The sequence below is a fragment of the Rhinopithecus roxellana genome, chromosome 3, assembly GCF_007565055.1.
Source record: "Rhinopithecus roxellana isolate Shanxi Qingling chromosome 3, ASM756505v1, whole genome shotgun sequence".
Taxonomy (NCBI): Eukaryota; Metazoa; Chordata; class Mammalia; order Primates; family Cercopithecidae; genus Rhinopithecus; species Rhinopithecus roxellana.
In genome coordinates this window covers 177,173,565-177,197,384 of record NC_044551.1, presented here as the reverse complement: position 1 = coordinate 177,197,384, position 23,820 = coordinate 177,173,565, and the positions used below count along the sequence as shown (strand labels likewise).

Sequence of the window (23,820 nt, the reverse complement as noted above, 5' to 3'; positions counted from 1 at the left end):
GGGGCTGCAGAGTGATTTAAAAGAGAAAGAAAGTCTCCAATCTGGGTGACAGAGCAAGACTCTGTCTCAAAAATAGAAAGAAAGAAAGAAAGTCAGCCAGGCACAGTGGCTCACGTCTGTAAGCCCAGCACTTTGGGAGGCTGAGGTGGGCAGATCACCTGAGGTCAGGAGTTTGAGACTAGCCTGGCCAACGTGGCAATACCCCAGCTCTACTAAAAAATACAAAAATTAGCTGGGCGTGGTGGCACGGGCCTGAAATCCTAGCTACTCTGGCGGCTGAGGCAGGAAAATCGCTTGAATCTGGGAGGCAGAGGTTGTAGTGAGCTGAGATTATGCCACTGTACTCCATCCAGCCTGGGGGATGGGGGGAGACTCCATCTCAAAAAAGAAAGTATAGGTTAATGACCAAGAACACTGCACTGGAGCCAGACCTGGTCTGTTTTATGAGCTCTGTATCCCGGGCTAACAACAAAGCATCTTGGAGCCTCATCTGTAAAATGGGTATAATAAATAGCCTTCCCTACACCAGAGGGTTGTTATGAAAATTGAGATCATGTATTCAAAGAACCTAGCACCAGGTTGGCTTTGCTTTGGGGCTATTGCTCTAATTCATAGTGGGTTTTTATGTAGTGAAGGCTTGACCCACACAGAGGAAGTGTAGAGGGCTGTGGGAATTCCCCCATAAAGGAATGGGAAATTCCATCTTTTGGGTGTTGAGGGCCAGTCTGAGGCTGGTGTCCCTGGACTCTGGTGCCTGGTATTTATGGAATGAAGGAGGGCCAAGCACTGAGCCTCTGGGCCTGGCCTCAGGGAAGGAATTAACTATGCAGAAAGCATTTGCAGGCGAGGCTCACTCTGGTGGGTCTTTTCTGTCAAGAGGAGATGAGACCACAAACATGATTCCCTCTCTTGCTCGGCAACACCCTGGCCCATACAGCACAAGGTGCTGGCTCTTCTGGAAGACTGTGGGCCTCAGGCAAGAGAAGACACCGAACTGGGCTTCCTTCGACCAGTTCAGCTTCCTGCCAAATGCCTAGTGCAAAAAAGGGTTAAATTCCCACTCAGTACACAGACATAAGAGGAGATGGGGACTGATCATTCACTCAATCATGCTAGCTTGCTTTTTGTATTTAATGCTACATTTTTAATTAATTAATTAATTAATTTACTTGAGACAGAGTCTCACTCTGTTGCCCAGGCTGGAGTGCAGATCTTGGCTCACTGCAACCTCAACCTCCCAGGTTGAAGTATTTCTCGTGCCTCAGCCTCCCGAGTAGCTGGGATTACGGGTGCCCGCCACCACGCCCAACTAATTTTATTATTATTATTATTATTATTTTTTAGTAGAGATAGGGCTCACTATGTTGGCCAGGCTGGTCTCAAATCCTGACCTCAGATAATCTGCCTGCCTCACCCTCCCAAAGTGTTGGGATTACAGGCGTGGGCCACCACGCCCAGCTAATTCTACATTTTTAATTTCTCAAGAAACTCTGATTATTTTATTCTCTTGAACATTTTTCAAGATGGAATTTTGCTTTGCTTACTTTTTTCGTTTTCATAACCCTACTTCTCCCAAATCCATAACACACCTACCTCAAGGTATCACAAGCAAGAACGCCTGTTCTGAAGCTGCTAGCCACAGCCTGTCACAAGTCCTCAATTTAGCTAACAATAACAATGGCATTACTATTACTTTTATGAAGTGTTTTCCCTGACACCCTCTGGAAGTCCGCCCAGGAAAGCGGATCCACAGCGCTCCTAATTTTAGGGGCCCTGAGGGGAGCCAGCTACATTTCCAAATGGTGGGGAGGGGTGGAGGGTGGGCGAAACGTCGTAGGGAGAGTTGAATAGAAGGAGACAGATGGTGCGTGTGTTGGGGGAAGGGACCAGAGATCCTGGAAAACTTATGTTTCCCAATTCGCAAGAATGTTTCCATTTAACCACTTCTTGCCTGACTCCTGATTCTACACCACAGAGAAGCAGGGAGCTTTAAGATTTGGGGCCACCTGTGCCAAGAGCCTGGCTACTCCGGGTGGAGAGAGACAGGAACGTTTTAAGTAGAGGAAGAGCGGTTTTTGGCCCAGCCCCCTAGGTCTGGGACGCAGGTGAGGGGCGGTCTCTCCTTCCCCTGGCAGGGGCAGCGTAGGGGTGGCCGGCGGCTGGGGCTGTCCCACGAGGGGGCGCGTCTCGGGCCCTAAGACCCGCCCTCGTGGCGCTGCGCGCTGGGAGGGGACCCGGGAACCCAGGCGGCCGGCGCTCCACCTCCCGTTTCCGGGGCAGCGCGGTTACCTGCACCGCCCGAGCCGCACCTGGCGGAGGCAGAAGTCAGAAACCCAGCGAGCTCAGAGCGGCGTAGCGGAGAGGAGGGACGGCACCCGGCTGCAGGGAGGAGAGGGAGGCGGCAGCGGCAGCGGCGGCGTGGAGGGCGCAGCGCGCCGCGCGGCGGAGGAGGGCAGACGGCGGCGGCGGCGCTCGGCTAGCTCTGCCCGGCCGGCTGGGCGCGCACCCGGGCTAGCACCGCGCCGCTGCGGACGCACATGGCAGCGTGAGAGGCCGGCGGCGGGAGGAGCGGGCGGCGCCGGGTCGGGGACGCAGGGCCGCATGGACAGCGGCGCCACCCCGGCCGGCCCCCACTAGGGCCCCCCATCCGCGGGCGCCACCCCCCCGATCATGGTGCCTCGGCGGCCGCCCGGGCTAAGAGCGGCCGGCTGGAGCCCCTGAGCCCCCGCTGCGGTCGGGAGCTGCATGGGGGAGCGCTGGCAGCGCTCGGGAAGATGCCCCGGCCGGAGCTGCCCCTGCCGGAGGGCTGGGAGGAGGCGCGCGACTTCGACGGCAAGGTCTACTACATAGACCACACGAACCGCACCACCAGCTGGATCGACCCGCGGGACAGGTAGGACCTCGGGACCCTCCTCCGTGCCCCCACACCCCTCCCCTGGGCCCCCACCTGCCTCTGGAGCCGCCGGCTGGGACTGGGCGGGGGCGGGGGAGCTCTGCGTGCCTCTAGAGCTCTCTTCAGTTCGCCACCTCCTGCTCCCCGCAACCTTCTGGAGCGCTGCTCCCGCCTCAGTGGGCAACTGAGAGGAGGCGCCTGCAGGGGAGCTGGCCCAGGCTGCCCTACCGCCATCCCCAGTTGGAGGACTTAGGCCCCAGCTGGCACCTGCCGGGAGTTTTGACCTTAAGCTCTAGCCCCGCCCGCCCGCTTTGGGAAGAGAGGTCGGGCGGGGGCGGGGGTTGGGGGACCGACCTAACCGGGTGAAGCCGGGTCTTCCCGGGGACGCTTCCACCCAGCGTGGGGGTGGGCGGATGGGGATGGGGAAGTGTCCAGTTTGGAGGGGGTGGTGAGGACCCCAGGATTCCGTGGGAGACCACTGGAGAGAGGGCACTCGGCTCAGGGGAAGGCATCCGGGGGTGTGCTTTTTGACAGGTGCCTTGGAAGCTGCTGAGAACAGCACTGGGGCAGCCAGGGGGCCCTAGAACCCGAGGGTGGGGAGGAAGTGAAGAAGCGGGGGAGGGCAGATGAGGGAGACCGGTTATCCAGGAATCTGGCAGCAACTTGGAAGCTGTTAGGATGGAGATGGAGGTGAGAGGCCTCCCGGAAAGCCCTGCCCCTCGCCTCTTTCTTTCCTGGTCGGGGGAGGGGGCGGCGAGGCTCCTCAGCCCTGCACCAGCGGGACCTGACCTTGGTGGGTACCAGGCCGCTGTAGGTTGAGATGATGTGCAGAGGCAGGTGGAGCCTGAGATGGCTCGGTGTGGCTCTTACCTCTCCAGACTTTCTCCTGGTTGTTTGGCATTTCTTTGCTCACATGCTACACACACAGATACATACACCCTCTCCACGTGTGTCCTGAAGTTCCCGGACCACGGTGTTGTTGACACGGTCTGTGGGCAGAGTGTCTTGGGGAATGTGGACTTTAAACCTTGTCTGTGACCTTGGGGGTCAGGTCCCTGTAAAGCAACCAAGGTGAATTTCTTGGACTCTTCATCTTGTGTGGTTGGGGTGGAGGTGTCCCAGAAGTGTATGTAGCAAGATGTGAGTTAAAAAAAGAAAATAAGCAGAAAGAAAATGAGAGTTGAGATTCTCGGTAGCTTCTGGGAGCACTTACATTCGTTCATTCATTCATTCATTCATTCAGCACTTCCTGGATGTCTCCTCTACACTCAGCACCATGCTGAATGTCTCATGAATGTAATCTGGAAGGTAAATATTATTGCTAGAGAGCATCTCTTAGGCAAGCTACTTCAACCTCTGAGCCTCAGTTTCCCTGTTTGTCAGATGTGGGGAGCCCACCATTTCCCTGAATTTAAAAGGTTTGCTTGGAAGGGAATATTGGGATGCTTAAAAGTTGGAAGGGATGTAGATCAGAGCCCAACTCCCATTTGAAACATAAGAGAAAATTTGAAGCCCGGAGGTGTGATTTGCTCAAATATTTTTATTTTTCTGCCATTCTGCATACCAGTTCTTTACCAGCTCTGAAGTTCTAACCTTCAAACTTGTCACCCTGACACGCTGCTTCCCTACCCCTACTCAGGTCAGTTGCCGGCTCTGTTACTGTGTTGGTGAACTTGGCAGCATCTTTTCTCTTGTCCTTTTCTCAGAGCAGACACAAGTTCAAGCGTATGTGACCTGCCCCACTTTAGGTCCCTGTAGTTTACTGAGACCTGTGTGCTGTTAGCAATTGGACGTCCTGTTGGAGGGAAAGGACCGCCCCTGCCAACACTGATAATCATGCATCTGGGAACTTCTAATACAGCAATAGGAGACTCCTCTCAACAGTAATTCTTTACCCTTGGAAAAGGGCAAGCAAGTAGCTTCTATCAAGAACTGATTGGCTAGAGCACAATCTCCCAAATTTTAGTGTTACATGGACCACCTCCATGATTTTTTTTGCTATATCCACCTGTGCTGTTGCTTACTTACTCCTTGACCTTAGATCAACTCACTTAAAAAATTTGTGTACCATTTTCACAAATGGGAAACTAGTTATATCTGTTGTCATAAAGGGGAAACAAAAAAGATAGGCAAAAACAAAAACAAAAAAACAAATAGTGTTAGTATATTTTAGCTAGGTACTGTGGCCAGCCTAAGGCCCCAATGCCTTGCTTGCCCAGCCTTTGTTTTTAGGCAGATTGGCAAGCCATGGAGAGGAGGCAGAAACATAGCGGCACTTAGGTGAGCAGCTCACCTTCTTCATCTTGTGTCATTGGTTTTTTTGTTTGTTTGCTTTTGTTTTTTAGTTTGTTTTTTGGAGACAGAGTCTCTCTCTTGTCGCCCAGGCTGGAGTGCAGTGGCAAGATCTTGGCTCACTGCAACCTCCGCCTCCTGGGTTCAGGCAATTCTGCCTCAGCCTCCCCAGTAGCTGGGACTACAGGCGCACGCCACCACGTTCAGCCAATTTTTTGTGTTTTAGTAGAGACAGAGTTTCACCGTGTTGCCCAGGCTGGTCTCCAACTCCTGAGCTCAGGCAATCCGCCCACCTCAGCCTCCCAAAGTGCTAGGATTACAGGTGTGAGCCACCACGCTTGGCCTTGTGTCACTGGTTTATAAGCTTCATCTCTGTACCTCCTTGTCATCCCACCTGCACTGGGCTGGTGTTGGGCCCCTGAACTTGGGATCCTGAGGGGGGTCTCAGGTCAACTCTGGGGGGTCACTATTGTGCTCGTTTTGGAAAAACAACTACAGCTTTGTACATTTTGGAAAAGAGCTAATTGGAGGATATCCACTTGTGGTTTTCTGGAATTTCCCTCTGGCATAACTCATTTTTGCCTTTTAGTCCTGTCTGTGTGGCCTTGGGCAAATCACTTGACCTCTCTGAGGTTTGAGTGCTTGAGAAGTGGGTTGGTTAGATGGTCTTCACAGGCCTGCCAGCGCTTAGATATTATTTCAAACCCTTCTGCCTCTCTTACCTCTCCAGACTCCATGAGAGGAGAAGGGGGAACAGGGATTGGCTATGAGAAAAAGGAAGAAGAAATTTAACAAAGCTAAAAAGAACCAAACTTATTTTGGGGGTGGTGGGTTGGGGAGAAAAAGTTCTGCCAAGGTAGTTATATCCCTGCAATTAATTAGTGCTGTGAGACAAAAAATTGAACTAAAAATTCCACTCCGTGTGTGTGTGTGCGTGCGTGTGTATTTGCCTTGGATTTTTCCTTACCTGAATCATGGAGATGCCCACCCATTCCCCTGAATTTAAAAGAAGTAAGTCAAATGGTCCTGCAGTCAGAAAATTGATTTCTTAGCCACCAAGGACAAAATAGCGTCTCTGGTTACCAACCCTAAAGAATGTCTTGGCACATTCCTCCCTCTGGGGCTGAGCTGTTTTGTGTGCTGGCCGGCCAGGAGCTGCTGGGGGTAGGGAATCCAGTTTTCAGCTTCCCCTTTCACCAGGGGGTTGGAAGAGCAGCCAAGCAGCCAGCCTTGCCAACTCTCTCCCCTTCTCACCCAGGGGAAGACTGGGAGGCCGAAATTCCTAAGGATGGTTGTCCCAACAACCGGAGAGGGTCCAGTGGACAGCTTGGGTCCTGCCCACTGGGCCAAAGGCTCTAGCAGCACCACAGGCTTTTCCTGAGTCAAGGCCAGACTGGGAAGGTGACAGGCCCTTCGGGAATCAGGTGCTGTGGATCACGTCTGAACAGCACCTTGGAGCCATGCTCCTTTTGCAGAGTAACTCCGGGTGCTTTTGTGAGCTCCCAGAAAAGGGGCCAGTGTCCTGTGTATTTCACTTCATGGTATGCAAAACAAATGCACTGATTGTTCTCCGAGGAAGAATAGATCTTTGGGGCTGGCCCTCCCAGAGAAGGTTCCTGCAGCCTGATTCCTTCTTGTTGTGCGATCTGTATTCAGACCTTCTCATAGGAACCACCTGGGAATTCTGGGCAGTTTCTGGGACTGTGTGATAAATACCAGAGGCACACATGGCTGGAGAGGCCATGCTGAGAGGATCCAGCAATTTCTCCCACGACTTGAGGATCTTTTGCTAACCCTGTTATTTGAGAAATAATATATATGGTAGGAAGTCAGGTCTACAACAGTCAAAAAGTCTTTACCTCTGTCAGGTCACAGACCCTTATGAGACTGATAAAGGTTCAGAACTCTTCCTAGAGAAAAGGTTTTTAAATAATTTCAGGGACCTCCTGGACCCCAGGTTCATAACTCCTGCCATAGATAAGCTTGGAAATTGCTTGCCACCATCAAAAGCCCTCCTGTTTAGCTAGGTAGCAAATAATGATTGGGTATTTACTATATTCAGGCAGTCTGCTGATAGCTTTATATGGGCTATCTCTTTAAATCCTCCTAACAACCCTGGGACTAGGTACAACTATTACCTACCTGAATTACCCAATGCTCAGGGAGGCTTGGTAAAGCCCCTCGACCTTTGTGGAGCTGAGATGTGAATACTAGGCAGGCTCACACCAGAACACACATTTCTAACCACTGTCTCATTTTACTTCCTGCTGAGTTACCTGCAGAATCAAGACCACTGCTCCAGTGCCTAAGGAATTTGGCCTTGGGAAATGGAGCTAAGACAGGCATGATTTCACTTACTTGTGACCATTCGGGTGTGGCCAGGTCATGGGCACCTAGAGGGCAAATATGAGTAAGTGAGTCTTTGGCTCCTGGAATCTTGGATCTGCCACTTGCTACCTGAGTTACCTTGGTAATTGACATAATCTACCTGACCCTTGGGTTTATCTTCTAATGAATGGGGAGATGTCCATTAACCATCAAGGGTAGTTATGGGTGATAAGTAAGTGAAGGTAGGTAGGGCAGCAAGCATGAAGTCTGATGTGCAGGGGACATTCAGGAATGCCAGTTCCTTTAACTTTTACTAGAAAGTACCTGTGAAACACCAGCATCAAATGGAGGCTGCATATCTACCCAGTTTTGCAGCTGGAGTGGACCTTTCTGTTCGTGAAATCCAGGCCTCATTTCACTGATGAAATTGAGAATCAGCCAGGTGCGGTGACTCACGACTGTAATCCCAGCACTTTGGGAGGCTGAGGCGGGCAGATCACCTGAGGTAGGGAGTTTTGAGAGCAGCCTGACCAATATGGAGAAACCCGGTCTCTACTAAAAGTACAAAATTAGCCGGGCGTGGTGGTGCATGCCTATAATCCCAGCTACTTGGGAGGCTGAGGCAGGAGAATGACTTGAACCTGGGAGGCGGAGGTTGCAGTGAGCTGAGATTGTGCCATTGCACTCTAGCCTGGGCAACAAGGGCAAAACTCCATCTCAAAAAAAAAAAAGAAAAAGAAAGAAATTGAGAACCAGAGACAAGTGACTTGCCCAAGGTCACACAGAAAATAAATGCCAACCTTGAGTCTAGTAAAAGTTTCTTTTTCTCTTTCTCTTACACACATTTTTTACTAAAAATTAGATCTATGTCCTTCTCATCAATGATAATCACACATATTTTATGTGTATGGCTGCCTTATTCTCCATAATCCGTTTTGATTGTATAGACCAGGAAGTTGCATTCATGGTGTGTCACAATCATTTGTGAGTTGTGTCATAGGAATTTGCTATATGTCAAATGATTACAGTTCCAGTGATTGCAAGTGGATTCCTATTTTTATAGTCAATTAAAATGGATTTAGAGTTATTGTCAGTCTAATGTCATATTCCAACAAGCTTTTTTTTTTTTTGAGACTGAGTCTTGCTCAGTCACTCAGGTTGGAGTGCAGTGGTGCAATCTCAGCTCTTTGCAACCTCTACTTCCCAGGTTCAAGCAATTCTCGTGCCTCAGCCTCCCAAGTAGCTGGGATTACAGGTGCATGCCACCTCGCCCAGCTAATTTTTGTATTTTTAGTAGAGATAGGGTTTCACCATGTTGGCCAGGCTCGTCTCGAACTCCTGACCTCAAATTATCCGCCCGCCTCAGCCTCCCAAAGTGCTAGGATTACAGGCGTGAGCCACTGTGCCCCACCCAACAAGGTTTCTTAAATGAGAGTTAAAACCAGTCTGCCAGGGAAATTACCCAGAACCTCTCTATTCTCCATGCTTCTGCTCTTAATGATCCACTAATACTTGTAGACATATAATACTAATACTTATATACAAGTTATTAGAGGGCTTTTTATCTCTTTCCAAGGCTTGAGTTTAAGATCTACGTATTCCATGGGAGTCTACCCTGCCTTGGAACATCCTATGTCAATTATTAAGAAAGAAATGAGGTTTAAAAACACTAGGATTGATAATAGGGAGAAGTAAGAGATTTGGTAACCCAGAGAGGAATAAAATAATAGTCAATACCAACATCTATTGAGTGTTTACTCTCTGCTGCCCACTGAGCTAAGCATTCTGTATTGTGACTTCATTTTATCTTTTCAACAGCCATATGGGGTAAGTACGTCAGATGAGGGAGCTGAAATTTAGAAAGGTTAAGTAACCAGCCGGGCGCGGTGGCTTACTCTTGTAATTCCAGCACTTTGGGAGGCCGAGGTGCGTGGATCACCTGAGGTCAGGAGTTCAAGACCAGCCTGGCCAACATGGTGAAACCCCGTCTCTACTAAAAATACAAAATATTAGCTGGGCGTGGTGGCACATGCCTGTAATCCGGCTACTCAGGAGGCTGAGACAGGAGAATCCCTTGAACCCGGGAGGCGGAGGTTGCAGTGAGCTGAGATCGCACCACTGCACTCTACCCTGGGCAACAAGGGTGAAACGCTGTCTCAAAAAAAAAAAAGTGGCCGGGCGCGGTGGCTCAAGCCTGTAATCCCAGCACTTTGGGAGGCCGAGACGGGCGGATCACGAGGTCAGGAGATCGAGACCATCCTGGCTAATACGGTGAAACCCCGTCTCTACTAAAAAATACAAAAAACTAGCCGGGCGACGAGGCGGGCGCCTGTAGTCCCAGCTACTCGGGAGGCTGAGACAGGAGAATGGCGTGAACCCGGGAGGCGGAGCTTGCAGTGAGCTGAGAGCCGGCCACTGCACTCCAGCCTGGGCGGCAGAGCAAGACTCCGTCTCAAAAAAAAAAAAAAAAAAAAAAAAAAAGTTAAGTAACTTGCTCAAGATCACCAACAGGTGTTGCATCCAGGACTGGAGCCCACCTAGCTGGATACTGGCATCTACACTCATACTAGCTGTAGCCTGGTCTGGCTCTGTCCTGGCTTATTAATCCATCTCAGGGCCCCAGAGTGCCCTGTTGACAGCTGGGCTTGAGAGTTACCATTTGTTCTTAAAACGGGTGAACCTGAAGTGGATCTCAGGGAGAGGCTTTGCTAGGGAGCCTTAACCAGAGAAGCCAGTGAGATCCTCATGGTAGCTTAGGAGATCATGGCAGCTTAGGAGCTTAGGAGTTTGGCATAAACTCCACCTTCTGGGAGCAGCTGGCTAACCAGAGCTTTGGGGATGGGAGAAGAGAGCTGGAGGCAGAGGGACTCTGAAGGATGCAGTGTGGATAGGGAGTTCACAGTCCTTTCCAAGTCGCTTGGGTAAATGCTCCCAACAGCCAGGGAATGAGTAGCCAAGGCCGTTCCTCTCTGTCGCCATCCCTCCCCCTCCCGGGGAGAGGGCTTAGCCAAACTGACCCAATTTTCGAATTCCCTGGGGTCCCAGATTGCTGTGAGAAAAACACTGCCCTTTTGAAGGGAAGAGAATCAGGTTGCCTTAGTTACCTGGAAGGTTGGCATGCCAAGTTCAGGTGCACATAAGGAGAAACAAGGCTAGAATAGGAGAGTCAAAGGTGGCCACTGTCTTGCTGCACGGTTCCCTCAGTGACAGAAGGCTTGATCAGGCTTCAGTGGCATTTGCAGGGAATGCCGACCTAATGTCAGGCGGCTTCCATGACGTGTATCAGGAGCTCTCTCCAGTAACATGTAGTGCTAGGTGATGAGGCTCTGCAGCCTCCAGTTCGGCAAGGGGCCCTGGATAAGAGGAATCCACTTCACTTGGAGAAGTGGCCTGGTGACATCCCTATCACCAGCTCCTGGCTATTTGCTACGGGAAGCACTTCTACTTGGACAGAGCTGAGGGCTGGATCTGGGCAAAAAAACTCCCGTCTTGCCTCTCCCAGCATGGAGATGGCCAGCCAGCTGCACACCTTTAGGTAGAACAGGGAAAGGCTCCGTTGCTGCTGCCTCGAATCGGTTTCAGAGAGAGATAAAGAAAGAGAAAACTAAGAAACTGGATACAGTGACATTTTGTTATTAAACCTTCCCCAGCAGGCCATTTAGCCTTTAGTTCCTGAGCAGCAAAAAAAATAAATAAATAATGGGGTGGTGGGAGGAGGGGGCAGGTGTTCACTGTTGTGTGGGGGAGAATATTCTCTAAAGATGCAGCATGGGGAGGGGGGTGGAGCAGAGAGTGGAGGAGGAGGGGAAGAAAAAGGACAAGTGTGGTGGGTCACATGTCCATTCTCCCCACCCCCCACCCCTTGCCAATTGCCTGCTCAATGCTTCTACCCATGACATCTCTCTGTTGGGAAGAAATGGGATCTTTCAGTTTCAAATGTCTGCCAAAGAAAAGGGATGGAGGCTTAAGTTCTCACTCAATGGTCAGCCAGAAAAAAAAAAAATGAAGCTGCATCAAGATTAGGGACACCTTTGTTGGCTTTTTTTTTCTTCTCTTGCTCCATTCATCACTCTCTGGCAGCGAGGACACCAGGCCAACTGCAGCTGCTGACTTTCCCCAGTCGGCTGCCTGCTGTTGCCCGGGCCTGTTTTGGTAGCAGCCCCCACAATGGCTTCCTCCCCGCCCAGAGGCGGTTACTTGTTGGATTCGTCCCTGGGGCAGCCCCTGGGATCCACTGACGGGTAACAGACTTGGAAGGATGAAATGTCAAGATGCAGGCATCAGGTGGCTGCTAGGATGAGATGACCCTGGGACAGCCTTCCAGTCCTACATCTGTCGTGGCTTTTCTTGGAGAGTCGTGCCGTGAGCATTTCACTGTGTATTCCAGGAATTTCTTACAAGTGCATTGTTTGACTTTGTATCACTAACAGTGAGAACAATAACTGGCACCTGGTGATAATGGTGGTTAATAATCATGATTGTCTTTAAAGATCCTTATCCGGTGTCTGTCACATGCTAAACACTATTGCTTATCATGTTTTTCTGGCATTTTGCAAATGGGGAAACTGAGGCCGAGAGACAACTCAAGTGACAAGCTCATTTTTTCACCATGGAAAAAAAAATGTATGTGTGTGAGTGGTTCCACCCAAACACGGGATTGCACACCACACGATTCACGATTCCCCGTAGTAGATAAGCTCTCCACAAAGATCATTAGAGGACACTGAGTCAAGTCTGGCTTTGTCACTTTAAAATAGTAAGTGGGGCCGGGCACGGTGGCTGATGCCTGTAATCCCAGCACTTTGGGAGGCCAAGGCGGGTGGATTGCCTGAGGTCAGAAGTTCAGGACCACCCTGGTCAACATGGTGAAACACCATCTCTACTAAATACACAAAAAAATTAGCCGGGCATGGTAGCAGGCACCTGTAATCCCGGCTGCTCAGGAGGCTGAGGCAGGAGAGTCACTTGAACCCGGGAGGCAGAAATTGCAGTGAGTTGAGATTGTGCCATTGCGCTCCAGCCTGGGCAACAAGAGCGAAACTTCGTCTCAAAAAAAAAAAAAAAGTAAGTGACCTTGAACCAGTTCCTTCTGAGCTGTAAAACAAGGATAAGGGTAGAACCTGGCCAGGCGCAGTGGCTCACGCCTGTAATCCCAACACTTTGGGAGGCTGAGACGGGCGGATCACAAGGTCAGGAGATCGAGACCATCCTGGCTAACACAGTGAAACCCCATCTCTACTAAAAATACAAAAAAAAAAAAAAAAAATTAGCCGGGTGTGGTGGTGGGCGCCTGTGTCCCAGCTACTCAGGAGGCTGAGGCAGGAGAATGGCGTGAACTCGGGAGGCGGAGCTTGCAGTGAGCCGAGATCGCACCACTGCACTCCAACCTGGGTGACAGAGCGAGACTCCGTCTCAAAAAAAAAAAGTAGAACCTACCTACTGCTGAGAGTCATGGTGAGGATATGACATCCAACACAGAAAGTCTTAGCACAATGCTTAGTGCACATCATGCCTTCAAATGGGAGCTCTTTCCAGTTAGGTCAACCTACCCTCCTATGCATTGGTAATGGTAGAGGAACTAAAACCCTTGTTTCTTCCTTGCCAACTCTAGTCTCTTCCTGGTGGGCCATGGCTCACCTGAGCCACGTTGACATTAGAGCTCGCAAACCACCTTGGCAGCACTCATTGTATGAATCAATAAACTCCCCTCCTCCCACCGTCTTATCGGAGGCAAGCCCTTCTTTGGAATTTCTGGACTGAAGCGACTCTTGCCAGTGAGCTGGCACCAGGGTTGTGTGTGAATCAGGGTAATGAATTGCAGTTGTCATGGCAGAGCTAAAAAGGCTGATGCAGGAACTGGAGGTCTCTGGAACTCATTTGTAACTGCTTTGATATCTTGTCCCCTCACTCAGTCTTCCCTTTTGCGCTGTTTGAGAGCTGTTTGAGGACCTGCTGATTTGAGCATGGTAGTGTTGCAGGAAGGGCATTGGCATTTATCACGTCCCACCCAGCGGGGGGTTGGACATTCACTCAGCAGGTATTTATGGAGTGCCTACTGTGCTCAGACTCTCTTGCCAGAGCGGAGGATCAGAGCAAAGTCCCTGCTGCAGTGGGGTGTGCACACGGGTGATGAGACTGGGAAATAGTTAAATAGATAAATCGCATTATGACTGGGGATTTGGTGTTCTTCTAGAGCTCTTTTAGGAAGGTGGAGGGACAGACCTGGTGACATCTGTTGACAGTGGTGGTGTGAACCTAGATTTGAAGCTGGGAGACCTTGGGGCCTTTAGTAGGATGTTATCAAGAGCCTATTGTGGTGAGGTAGGCTAATTGCTGGGAATGCAAGGGTGATACACAATAGAGTCTCCAACTCACAGAATTTACTACGAATTCGTGAGAGGCACAGCTAGTCATGGAGCTGTGCAAATATAGTAGAAATACCAGGCTCTCTGAGTCTGTTTTCTTCCTCTCCTGTCTCATCTGGACGCATTCAGTCGTTTAACAAATACTTATTGGATAGTGTACCTGTAATACGTCAGGCATTGTTTGGGCACTGGGGGTTCAGCAGGGAATAAACCAACAAAACTCCTTGTCCTCATGGAGCTTACTTTCAAGTGCAGTGGTTGTCAAACTTGAGGAAACATCAGAACCACCTGGAGGGCTTGTTAAATAGTTTGAGTCAGTGGATCTGGGTGGGGCCCAAGAATGTGCATTTCCTGCAGGTCCCCAGATGATGATACTGGCTTGACCCCACTCATACCGACCAACTAATATACTGACTCATTGACTCCTTATAATAATCTAGGAGAGGGTACTCAATTATCCCTGTTTTGCAGATGAGGAAACTGAAGACAAATGAAGTAACTTCGTCCTCCCTATGCTAAGAGAGCTAAAGGAAATGGTCTTATGAGCCAACACTGTCTACCTGTGTTTATGAGGACTGTGATTATGAGGACCATGTATCATGTTCTTTTCTTTTGCTGACCAAAGCCTGACCAGTAGCAAAATCCTGTGGGTTTTTCCTGTTCATTAAAAGATAAGGCACAGGAGGCCAGGTATGGCAGCTCACACCTGTAATCCCAGCACTTTGGGAGTCTGATACAGGAGGATGGTTTGAGCCCAGGAGTTTGAGACCAGCCTGGGCAAGAAAGTGAGATCCCACTTTGAAAGTAAGATGGGATCTCACTTTCTTGCCCATCTCTACAAACATTCAAAAAATGAGCTGGGCATGGTGGTCCACACCTGTAGTCCCAGCTACACCAGAGGCTAAAGTGGGAGTCGCTTGATCCCAGGAGGTCAAGGCTGCAGTGAGCCATGTTTACATCATTGCACTCCAGCCTGGGTGACAGAGTGAGACCCTGTCTCAAGAAGAAAGCAGGCAAACACGGGGAAGCAGCCAGTCTAAGCGGATTCCACAAGACCGAAGGGACTTCTGTTTCATTAGAATGTATGGAATTTGAATTTTCATGGCCACGGCAGGATCAGAGGAAATTGCCCTCCCTGTTTCTCAGTGGAACTGAGCCAGGACTCCCCTGCACTGATCTGCTCGGGAGAGGAAGGGTCCCTGGGCTCCTTCACCCCAGGAAACTTTCCCTACTTCATCTCCAGGAAGTACAGGGAGGTGGTTTTGAGGAAAAGCAAATACCTCCTCTCGTGGAATCCTCACTTCAGCCCTCTAGGGAGGTCTTACCCACCGCTATTCCCCTAGACCACTGCTTCAGCTTTGCATACCTTTGTCGCTTGCTGGTTCTGTGACCTTGGTCAAAGTTACTTATGTCTTTTTGAGCCTTCATTTCTTCATTGGCAAAATGAGAATAAATTAGAAGCCATCTCATGGAGTTAGTAATAATCACATTAGACATCTCTCATTATATTCAAGTTCCACTGACCGGGCAGTTCTAATGGCAGCCATTATAGTCCCCGTAATATATTTGATAACTTTCTCTATAGTTACAGAGTTACTGCTCAATTCATTTATTCTGAGGACCAGATTTTTTGGATGTAAACTACTTCTTGTTTCTCTCTGAGAAAAATGTCCCCTGGAAAAACTGGTCATGCCTAAGAAGATAGACTTCTTCCCAGTAGACAATGACTTTTTCTGGACAGGAATATTAAGAGGTGTCTTAATAGCTCAAGGAGTTTCAAAACAAACTTAAGTGGCTTATTTCTGTTGCTGATATAAAACATTTACCAGCCGCCAGTGGAGGACCTTGGGGTTTTCTTCAGCCTCTTCACTGGTCACCAGGCCCTCCAAGGTTTTTGCCCTTGTACAACGGTTCTTCAATGTGGTTCCAGACCAGCATATCAGCTTCACCTGAGAACCTGTTAGAAACACATTCTCATGTTCCGTGTCAGACCGACTGAATGAGAAACTCTGGGGGTACAGCCCAGCAATCTGGGTTTTCATGAGCTCTCTGGGTAACTCTGCTGCTCACTCACGTCTGTAAACTGCTGGCTAAGTGTTTGCACCCAGAAAGACCTCAGATATTTGTTAGTGGTTGAATGGCAGACACTGACCAGGATTGCAGACTCTTCTGAGCACAGGTGCATGTAGCCAGTTGAAATAGTCTTAATTAGCTTATGAACTTTTTTTTTTTTTTTTTTTGAGATGGAGACTCACTCTCACCCAGCCTGGAGTTCAATGGCGTGATTTTGACTCTCCACAGCATCTGCCTCCTGGGTTCAAGTGATTCTCCTGCCTCAGCCTCCTGAGTAGCTGGGATTACAGGCATGTGCCACCATGCCCAGCTAATTTTGTATTTTTAGTAGAGATGGCGTTTCTCTATGTTGGTCAGGTTGGTCTTGAACTCCCAACCTCAGGTGATCCACCCGCCTCAGCCTCCCAAATGCTGGAATTATAGGCGTAAGCCATTGTGCCTGGCCCAGTATTTTTTTTTTTTTTTTTTTTTAGTAGAGTCAGGGTTTTGCCATGTTGGCCAGTTTGGTCACAAACTCCTGACCTCAGGTGATCTGCCTGCCTTGGCCTCCCAAAGTGTTGGGATTACAGGCATGAGGCACCGTGCCTGACCAACTTAGGAACATTTTTAATATCATTCCCCAACCCTTACTGGCCACTCTGAACCTCCACACTCCCTTCTCCACGCCCTCACCATCGCCTCACATCTTCTTGGCATTAAGATTCAGCTTACAAATGAAGTTTAGAAACACCTTCCCCACCTCAGCCCAGGCTCCATAGCATCCTGCGCTGTAATAGAACGGCATGATTTCCAGCATCTTTTCTGTTCTTGGTTAATGGGCAGCTCAATGGCTGGCATGCAGTAGAAGCACACTAAGCCAGGCTTGAATGTTCCCCGGTCTGGAGTTTTGGATTCTGTTTCTGACCCTTCCTCTCAGCAGTAAATCACTTAACCTTCCTGAGCCCTGGTTTCCTTAGCTCTGCAATGGACGAATAAGGAACTTTGATCTCCTTTCTACAAGGAGATGAGGAGGTATCTTTGGAGCTGGGAGAACAAAAGGAACAGTTAGTGGTTCCCCACTTCTGCTACATATTAGACTCATCAGATCACTAGAGGGCACAGCTAAAAATACCCATGCCTGGCCCACCCCCAAAGATTCTGGTTTACTTGGTCTGTGGTATGGCCTGGGCAGGGAATTTCTAGAAAGCCCCTAGTTGATTCTAGGCTGCAGCCAGATTGGAGAAGCATAGCTGTAGGTAAATATCTGCCTTCCTTACAAACATTTGTAGAGTTTGAATGAGATTAAATGAAAGTACTTTGTAAAGGTGACAAGTGCCATAGGAACATGAGATATTTTAAAATCTAATATTTATAGTTTTACTCGGAAAAATTGAGATGATTCAGGAAGTATTTAAAAAATAGTTGCAGGAGGTAGAGAAGTAAATATCTGGGGGACGGCCAGGTGCAGTGGCTCACGCCTGTAATCCCAACACTTTGGGAGGCCGAGGTGGGCAGACCACCTGAGGTCAGGAGTTCAATACTAGCCTGGCCAACATGGTGAAACCTCGCCTCTCCTAAAAATACAAAATTAGCCAGGCATAGTGGCACACTCCTGTAGTGCCAGCTACTCGGGAAGCTGAGGCAGGAGAATCGCTTGAACCCAGCAGGCAGAGGTTGCAGTGAGCTGAGATCCTGCCATTGCACTCCAGCTCGGGTTACAGAACGAGACTCCGTCTTAAAAAAAAAAAAATTACATAAATATTTGGGGGAATGTCATTAGCTTGCTGTTTGGTAATTTCCCCTCTTCTATGCCTACCTGTCTTTTTCTTTTTTTTCCTGATGGGTGAAGAATCAAAGATATTTGGGCTCCTTTTGCCATAATGTGAAAATCTTCAACTCCCATTGCAGTAGTAATGCTTTTGAATAAATTGATCTAAGCTGCTTTATTTTCTATTTATTTGTTTTTGAGACAGAGTCTTGCTCTGTCACCCAGGCTGTAGTGCAGTGACACGATCTTGGCTCACTGCAACCTCTGCCTCCTGGGTTCAAGCACTTTTCTTGCCTCAGCCTCCTGAGTAACTGGGATTATAGGCGTGCACCACCATGCCCAGCTAATTTTTGTATTTTTAGTAGAGATGGGGTTTTACCATGTTGGTCAGCCTGGTCTCAAATGCCTGACCTCAGGTGATCCACCCGCCTTGGCCTCCCAAAGTGCAAGATCACAGGCGTGAGCCACCACGCCCGGCTGGTCTAAGCTACTTTAGAGTTGTAAGCCTGGGGGCTGGGCCATCCTTTCATTTGCTGAACCTGGTTTGGATTTCGTGCACATAACCTGCATCTTTGGGACTCCAAGAAAATGGGTTGCAGACACTGCCACCATATAGATCACAGCCTATGGACAGGAACTAATAATTGCTAACATTTATTAAGACTCTAGATTGTGCCAGGTTCTGGGCTGTGTGCTTGGGAATACATCGCCCAGTTTAATTCTCATAGCAACCCTATGAGGTAAGAACCATCTCCATTCTGCAGATGAGGAAACTGAAGCTTAGAAAGTTGAAAACTTGCCCAAGGTTGGATAGCTAATAAGTGGCAGAACTGACATGCAAACCCATGTCTGCCCCCACAGAAGCATGTTCTTTACCACCACGTAGGTCAGGCCAGGATGTCAAGGAGAGCAACACCGAATTAGTCCTGGTGATTTAGACTAGAGCTTCTTTCACTGCTGTGAGTCCTTCACTGGCACTTTCTTCCAGTTGTCCAGGGTCTGTCTTTGCTTGGTCTTTGCTTATTCTACCCTTGTTTTAGCAGATATCCCTCTCTCCATGAACAAGGTGAGTGAGCTCTTTTTCTGAGTACATTTGGTTTTTCAAAATCCCTCCAAGGAATTATTTCCTTGACCAAATGCTCCCATCTGTGGTGGCTATCAACATCTTTGATTTCACCCTTTTTTTTTTTTTTTTTTTTTGAGATGGAGTCTCGCTTTGTTGTTCAGGCTGGAGTGCAGTGGTGTGACCTTGGCTCACTGCAACCTCCGCCTCCCGGGTTCAAGCGATTCTCCTGCCTCACCCACCCGAGTAGCTGGGACTACAGGTGCATGCCACCACACCCAGCTAATTTTTTGTATTTTTAGTAGAGACAGAAATGGGTTTTCACCGTGTTAGCCAGGCTGGTCTCGATCTCCTGACCTCGTGATCTGCCCACCTTGGCCTCCCAAAGTGCTGGGATTACAGGTGTGAGCCGCCGCACCCGGCCAATTTCACCCTTCTTTTTATGGACTATTCTGCTCAAGGGGTCTCCATCTGCTTATTTGGTAGGAAAGGCTTTGTGAGAACCAAGTTTGCTTTGTCTGTTTGGTGCCTGAATGGCCTGTAGGCTTCGTCTGCAGCATTCTTGCTTGCCTAATAGAACATCCTTCAGAATGTGTGTTTAGGGTTCGCTAGAAGTCAAGTGGGTCTTCAGGCTGAGCCTTGCAAGCAGGAAGTGGCTTTAGCCATGCATGGGTTACCTTCCATTTCTGCTGCACTCTGGTTAAAACCGAAACCAAAGAATGCAGTCCCTTCTTTGAGAACTGTGCTAGGAAAAGGCACAGCAGTGAATGAAGATTGCTGTCACCCTACATGGAGCTTATAAGACAAATAATAAAAACAAGCAAAATAATTACAGATTAGGAAACTCAGAGGATGCTGGATTGGAAAATAATAGGCCTTGTCACTGATTCCAGAGGTCAAAGGATAAAGTTAGAAAGTTATGTAGTCAGAAAAACTGAGTTTGCTTTTAGCTTTAAATAAAATACATCTGTAGTGATCACCCCTCTGCCTCTTCAACTGGAGTTTTAATCATTTTGCGCAGGAGTTCATGGCACTTTATTGGCAACAAGCAATGTTTTTTTCTTGACCTTGGCAGAGGAGCTCTCAAGGCAGTGTGATCTGTTGGCCACGTGCATCTGAACCTCTAAAGGGAGTGGCTCAAATGCAGGTTGCAAGGCCCCATCCCAGTCAATATAACCAGAGTCTCTGAAGGTGGAACCCAGACCCCACATTTGTAAAGAGAACCTCCAAGTGATTTTGATGGAATCTTCAGTTTGAGAACCACTGAGCAAGGGAATAGATTTGTGCCAAATTGCAAATCAATGTAGAGACCCAGCTAGAATTCCTTCAGCCTCCTCCACAACCTGGCCCACTTCTTGGTCCTCACGTCAAAACAATCTCTTTCTTTCTTCAGGCTTTCACAGACTTTCAGTTCTCCAATATGCTCAGGGACTCCCTCTCCAAGAATAAGTCTTCGATGTACCCCTTTACCTGAAGAACATAGAAGAGTCCCACACCCACTGCCTCCACCACCCCCATTCATGCCTCAGCACCTCCATCCCTCCTTCTCCCACCCCAGCCTCAGAGCAAGGTTTCAGAAGTGTCACCAGGGGCCACACAGTGGTATCCTCCTTGACCTCCTGCCTGTAGCACCTAGCAGTGCTCCCAACTCCCTTCCTTTACAAGGTCATCCTCATCCGAAGGAGGTGGAGCATTTTGCACTCTTCTCCCTCTTTGCTTTTCCCTAGGGGTGTCCTGTGTCCCCAAGCCTTCAACCACCTCCTCTACCATGAAGCCTCAGGTGCCCAATTCTGGGTACCTACTGGACATTTCTGTGTCTAGACAAGCACCTCAAACAGCAAATCAAAAACTGAATCCAGTCCTGGTCTCAAACAACTTTACCTCTCGCCTTTTTTGCCATTACTGTTAGAAGGTACCTCTGTAATGATTACAACATAGGCATGGTTCACATGCTTAAGGTCCAAAGGGTACATAGTAGAATGTAGGTCTTCCTCCCACCTGGTCCCCACCTACCCAGCCCCCTCTCCACAGGCAACCCCTGTTTCCAGAAACATCCATCTCCATTCCATCTTCCTTCATCTAGCTGCCAAGTTCTGCCACCTTTTATTTTGCAAGCTCTGACACCTCATTGCTTTTCTGTTTACTCCTATAGAAGCTTAGTGGAAAATAGACCCCTCTCCCTCTGTCTTAGAAGACAGAGACCTCTCCCTCTGTCTTAGAAAACGGAGACCTCTCCCTCTGTCTTAGAAAACGGAGACCTCTCCCTCTGTCTTAGTAGAAAATAGACACCTCTCCCTCTTTGCTTTTCCCTAGGGGTGTCCAGTGTCCCCAAGCCCTCAACCATGCAGCCACAGGTGTCTATTTCTAGGTACCCACTGGACATCATTTCTGTGTCTAGACAAGCATGACAAACTACAACAAATCGAAAACTGAATCCCGTTCTGGTCTCAAACAACTTTGCCTCTTGCCTTTTCTGCCATTACCGTGAGAAGGTACCAGCTCAGTATAACACAACCCAGCGCTGACCAGCCCTCCTGCTTCCCTATCCCCTTGGGGTGCTGGGGGACACACTGCTGACCTTCTCGAAGCTGGTCTCACCCTCATCTTCTAAGTACCTCATATTTTGCCTCACTTTCCTCAACTATAAGAATGAGAATGATAGTGTTTACCTCATCCTGTTTTTAAGTGTCTTAAGAAGACCTTTCCCAGGTAACATTTTTATGTCTCTTTAATTTTAATATTTCTTTTTTTTTTTTTTTTTTTTTTTTGAGACGGAGTCTCGCTCTCTCCCGGGCTGGAGTGCAGTGGCCGGATCTCAGCTCACTGCAAGCTCTGCTTCCCGGGTTTACGCCATTCTCCTGCCTCAGCCTCCGGAGTAGCTGGGACTACAGGTGCCCGCCACCTCGCCCGGCTAGTTTTTTGTATTTTTTAGTAGAGACAGGGTTTCACGGTGTTAGCCAGGATGGTCTCGATCTCCTGACCTCGTGATCCGCCCGTCTCGGCCTCCCAAAGTGCTGGGATTACAGGCTTGAGCCACCGCGCCCGGCCAATATTTCAAACATATAGGAAAATTTCAAAAATAGTACAAGAAATTTCCATATGCCCTTTACTCAGATTTATCAGTTTTTTTGTGTGTGTTGACCATTTACCTTATATTCTCTTGTTCTTTCTGAATATATTACATATAATTATTTATATATATAAACAATCTAAATTGTGTTTATATATATGTACACACACACACACACCATTTCTGTATATCTGAGTATATATAATGTATCCAAATATATATATACACATATAATGTATATCATTTACAGATATATATATAATATTTATGTATAAACAAACACCATTTACGAGTAAGTTGGAGACTGGGCACAGAGTGGCTCATGCCTGTAAATCCAGCACTTTGGGAGGCCAAGGTGGGAAGATAACTTGAGTCTAGGGGTTCAAGACCAGCCTGGGCAACATAGGGAGACCTCCGTCTATACAAAAAAATAAAAGAATTAGCCAGGCATAGTAGTGCATGCCTGTGGTTCCATCATCTTGTGGAATGCTGAGGTGGAAGGATCACTTGGAGCCAGGGGGTCAAGGCTGCAGTGAGCCGTGATTGTGCAACTGCACTCCAGTCTGGGTGACAGAGGGAGACCCTATCTTAAAAAAACAAAAACAAAAACATAACTTGGAGATACTGTTTTTTTTGTTTTTGTTTTTTTTTTACTGCTGAATACATTATTTTGAATTTCCTAAGAAATAAGGTTGTTCTCTTACATAACCACACTACTTCATGCAGTTTTTATGAGGATTAAACTGAATAAATAAAGTAAGCACTTTGCAGAGTGCCCATCACACTTGCAGGTGCCAATAATTGGTAGCCATGGTTGCTGAGTTCTCCTCATTGGTCCTTGGCTTCTAGCCTCCTTGGGTTTGTGTCAGTTCCCAAGCATGTCCTGCACTTTGCCATTCTTACCGCTGGACTGAAGCTCCCCAGCCCTACCTGTATGCCTTGATGGCTCCCCTCCCCTCCCAGGCAGCACCTAGTGCCTCCTGCTCCAAGAGATAGATATCCGTCATCCGCCTCCCTCCCTACTTCCAGCAGGAAGGGGTCTACTTCAAGTCAGGCCCTTTCTGGTCAAAGGCTCCAGAGGCCCATACAAGATGGCTCTAGAAAGAAGCTCTTCGGTTTTTCAAAATCCCTCCAAGGAATTATTTCCTAGACCAAATGGAAAGGAATCCGAGGCAAGGAATAGTGGCCCCTGCTGCTGGGCAGGTGGGGGCTGCAACAGGGAGGCATGAGGAACCCAGGCAGCAGCATCTCCCCACACCTCCCTCTGTATCTGCCCACCCATGTCATGGTTTCCTCTGCCTCCTAAAAACCTCATTTATGAGTCAGTTCTGCCTCTTACTAACTGTGTGACCCTGGCAAGCTGCTTAATCACTTTGAGCCCGTTCCTTTGCTTTGTAAAAATAAGGCTAAGAGTGATAATAGACCAGGCACCATGGCTCATGCCTGTAATCCCAGCAGTTTGGGAGGCCAAGGCAGGTGGATCACCTGAGGTCAGGAGTTCAAGACCAGCCTGGCCAACATACAAAACCCCATCTCTACTAAAAATGATATATAAAAAATTAGCTGGGTGTGGTGGCAGGTGTCTGTAGTTCTAGCTACTCAGGAGGCTGAGGCAGGAGAATCACTTGAACCCAGGAAGCAGAGGTTGCAGTGAGCCGAGATCACGCCACTGCACTCCAGCCTGGGAGATAGAGCGAGACTCAGTCTAAAAAAAAAAAAAAAAATACAAAAATACAAAAATTAGCCGGGCATGGTGGTATATGCCTGTAATCCCAAGTACTCAGAAAACTGAGGCAGGAGAATCACTTGAACCTGGGAGGCAGAGGTTGCAGTGATCGAGATTGTGCCACTGCACTCCAGCCTGGGCGACAGAACAAGACTCTGTCTCAAAAAAAAAAAAAAAAAAAAAAAAAAAGTAATAATAACCAAGATTTTATTGAGTGCCAAGCACTGCTCTAAGTTTTATATTTAGTAGCTCAACTAACCATC

The 23,820-nt window shown here is 48.5% G+C and overlaps 1 protein-coding gene across 10 annotated transcripts in view; it reads left to right on the top strand.

Annotated features, from left to right (window-relative positions):
• The first annotated feature begins 2,687 nt into the window (after positions 1–2,687).
• WWC1 (WW and C2 domain containing 1) overlaps positions 2,688–23,820 on the top strand; it is a 172,739-nt gene continuing 151,606 nt past the window's right edge. For all 10 annotated transcript variants that reach the window (XM_010358200.2, XM_010358199.2, XM_010358196.2 and 7 more), the window contains exon 1: positions 2,688–2,893. In XM_010358200.2, coding sequence (XP_010356502.2) covers positions 2,775–2,893 — 119 coding nt within the window. In that variant the 5' untranslated portion in view covers positions 2,688–2,774. The remainder of the gene's footprint in view (positions 2,894–23,820) is intronic.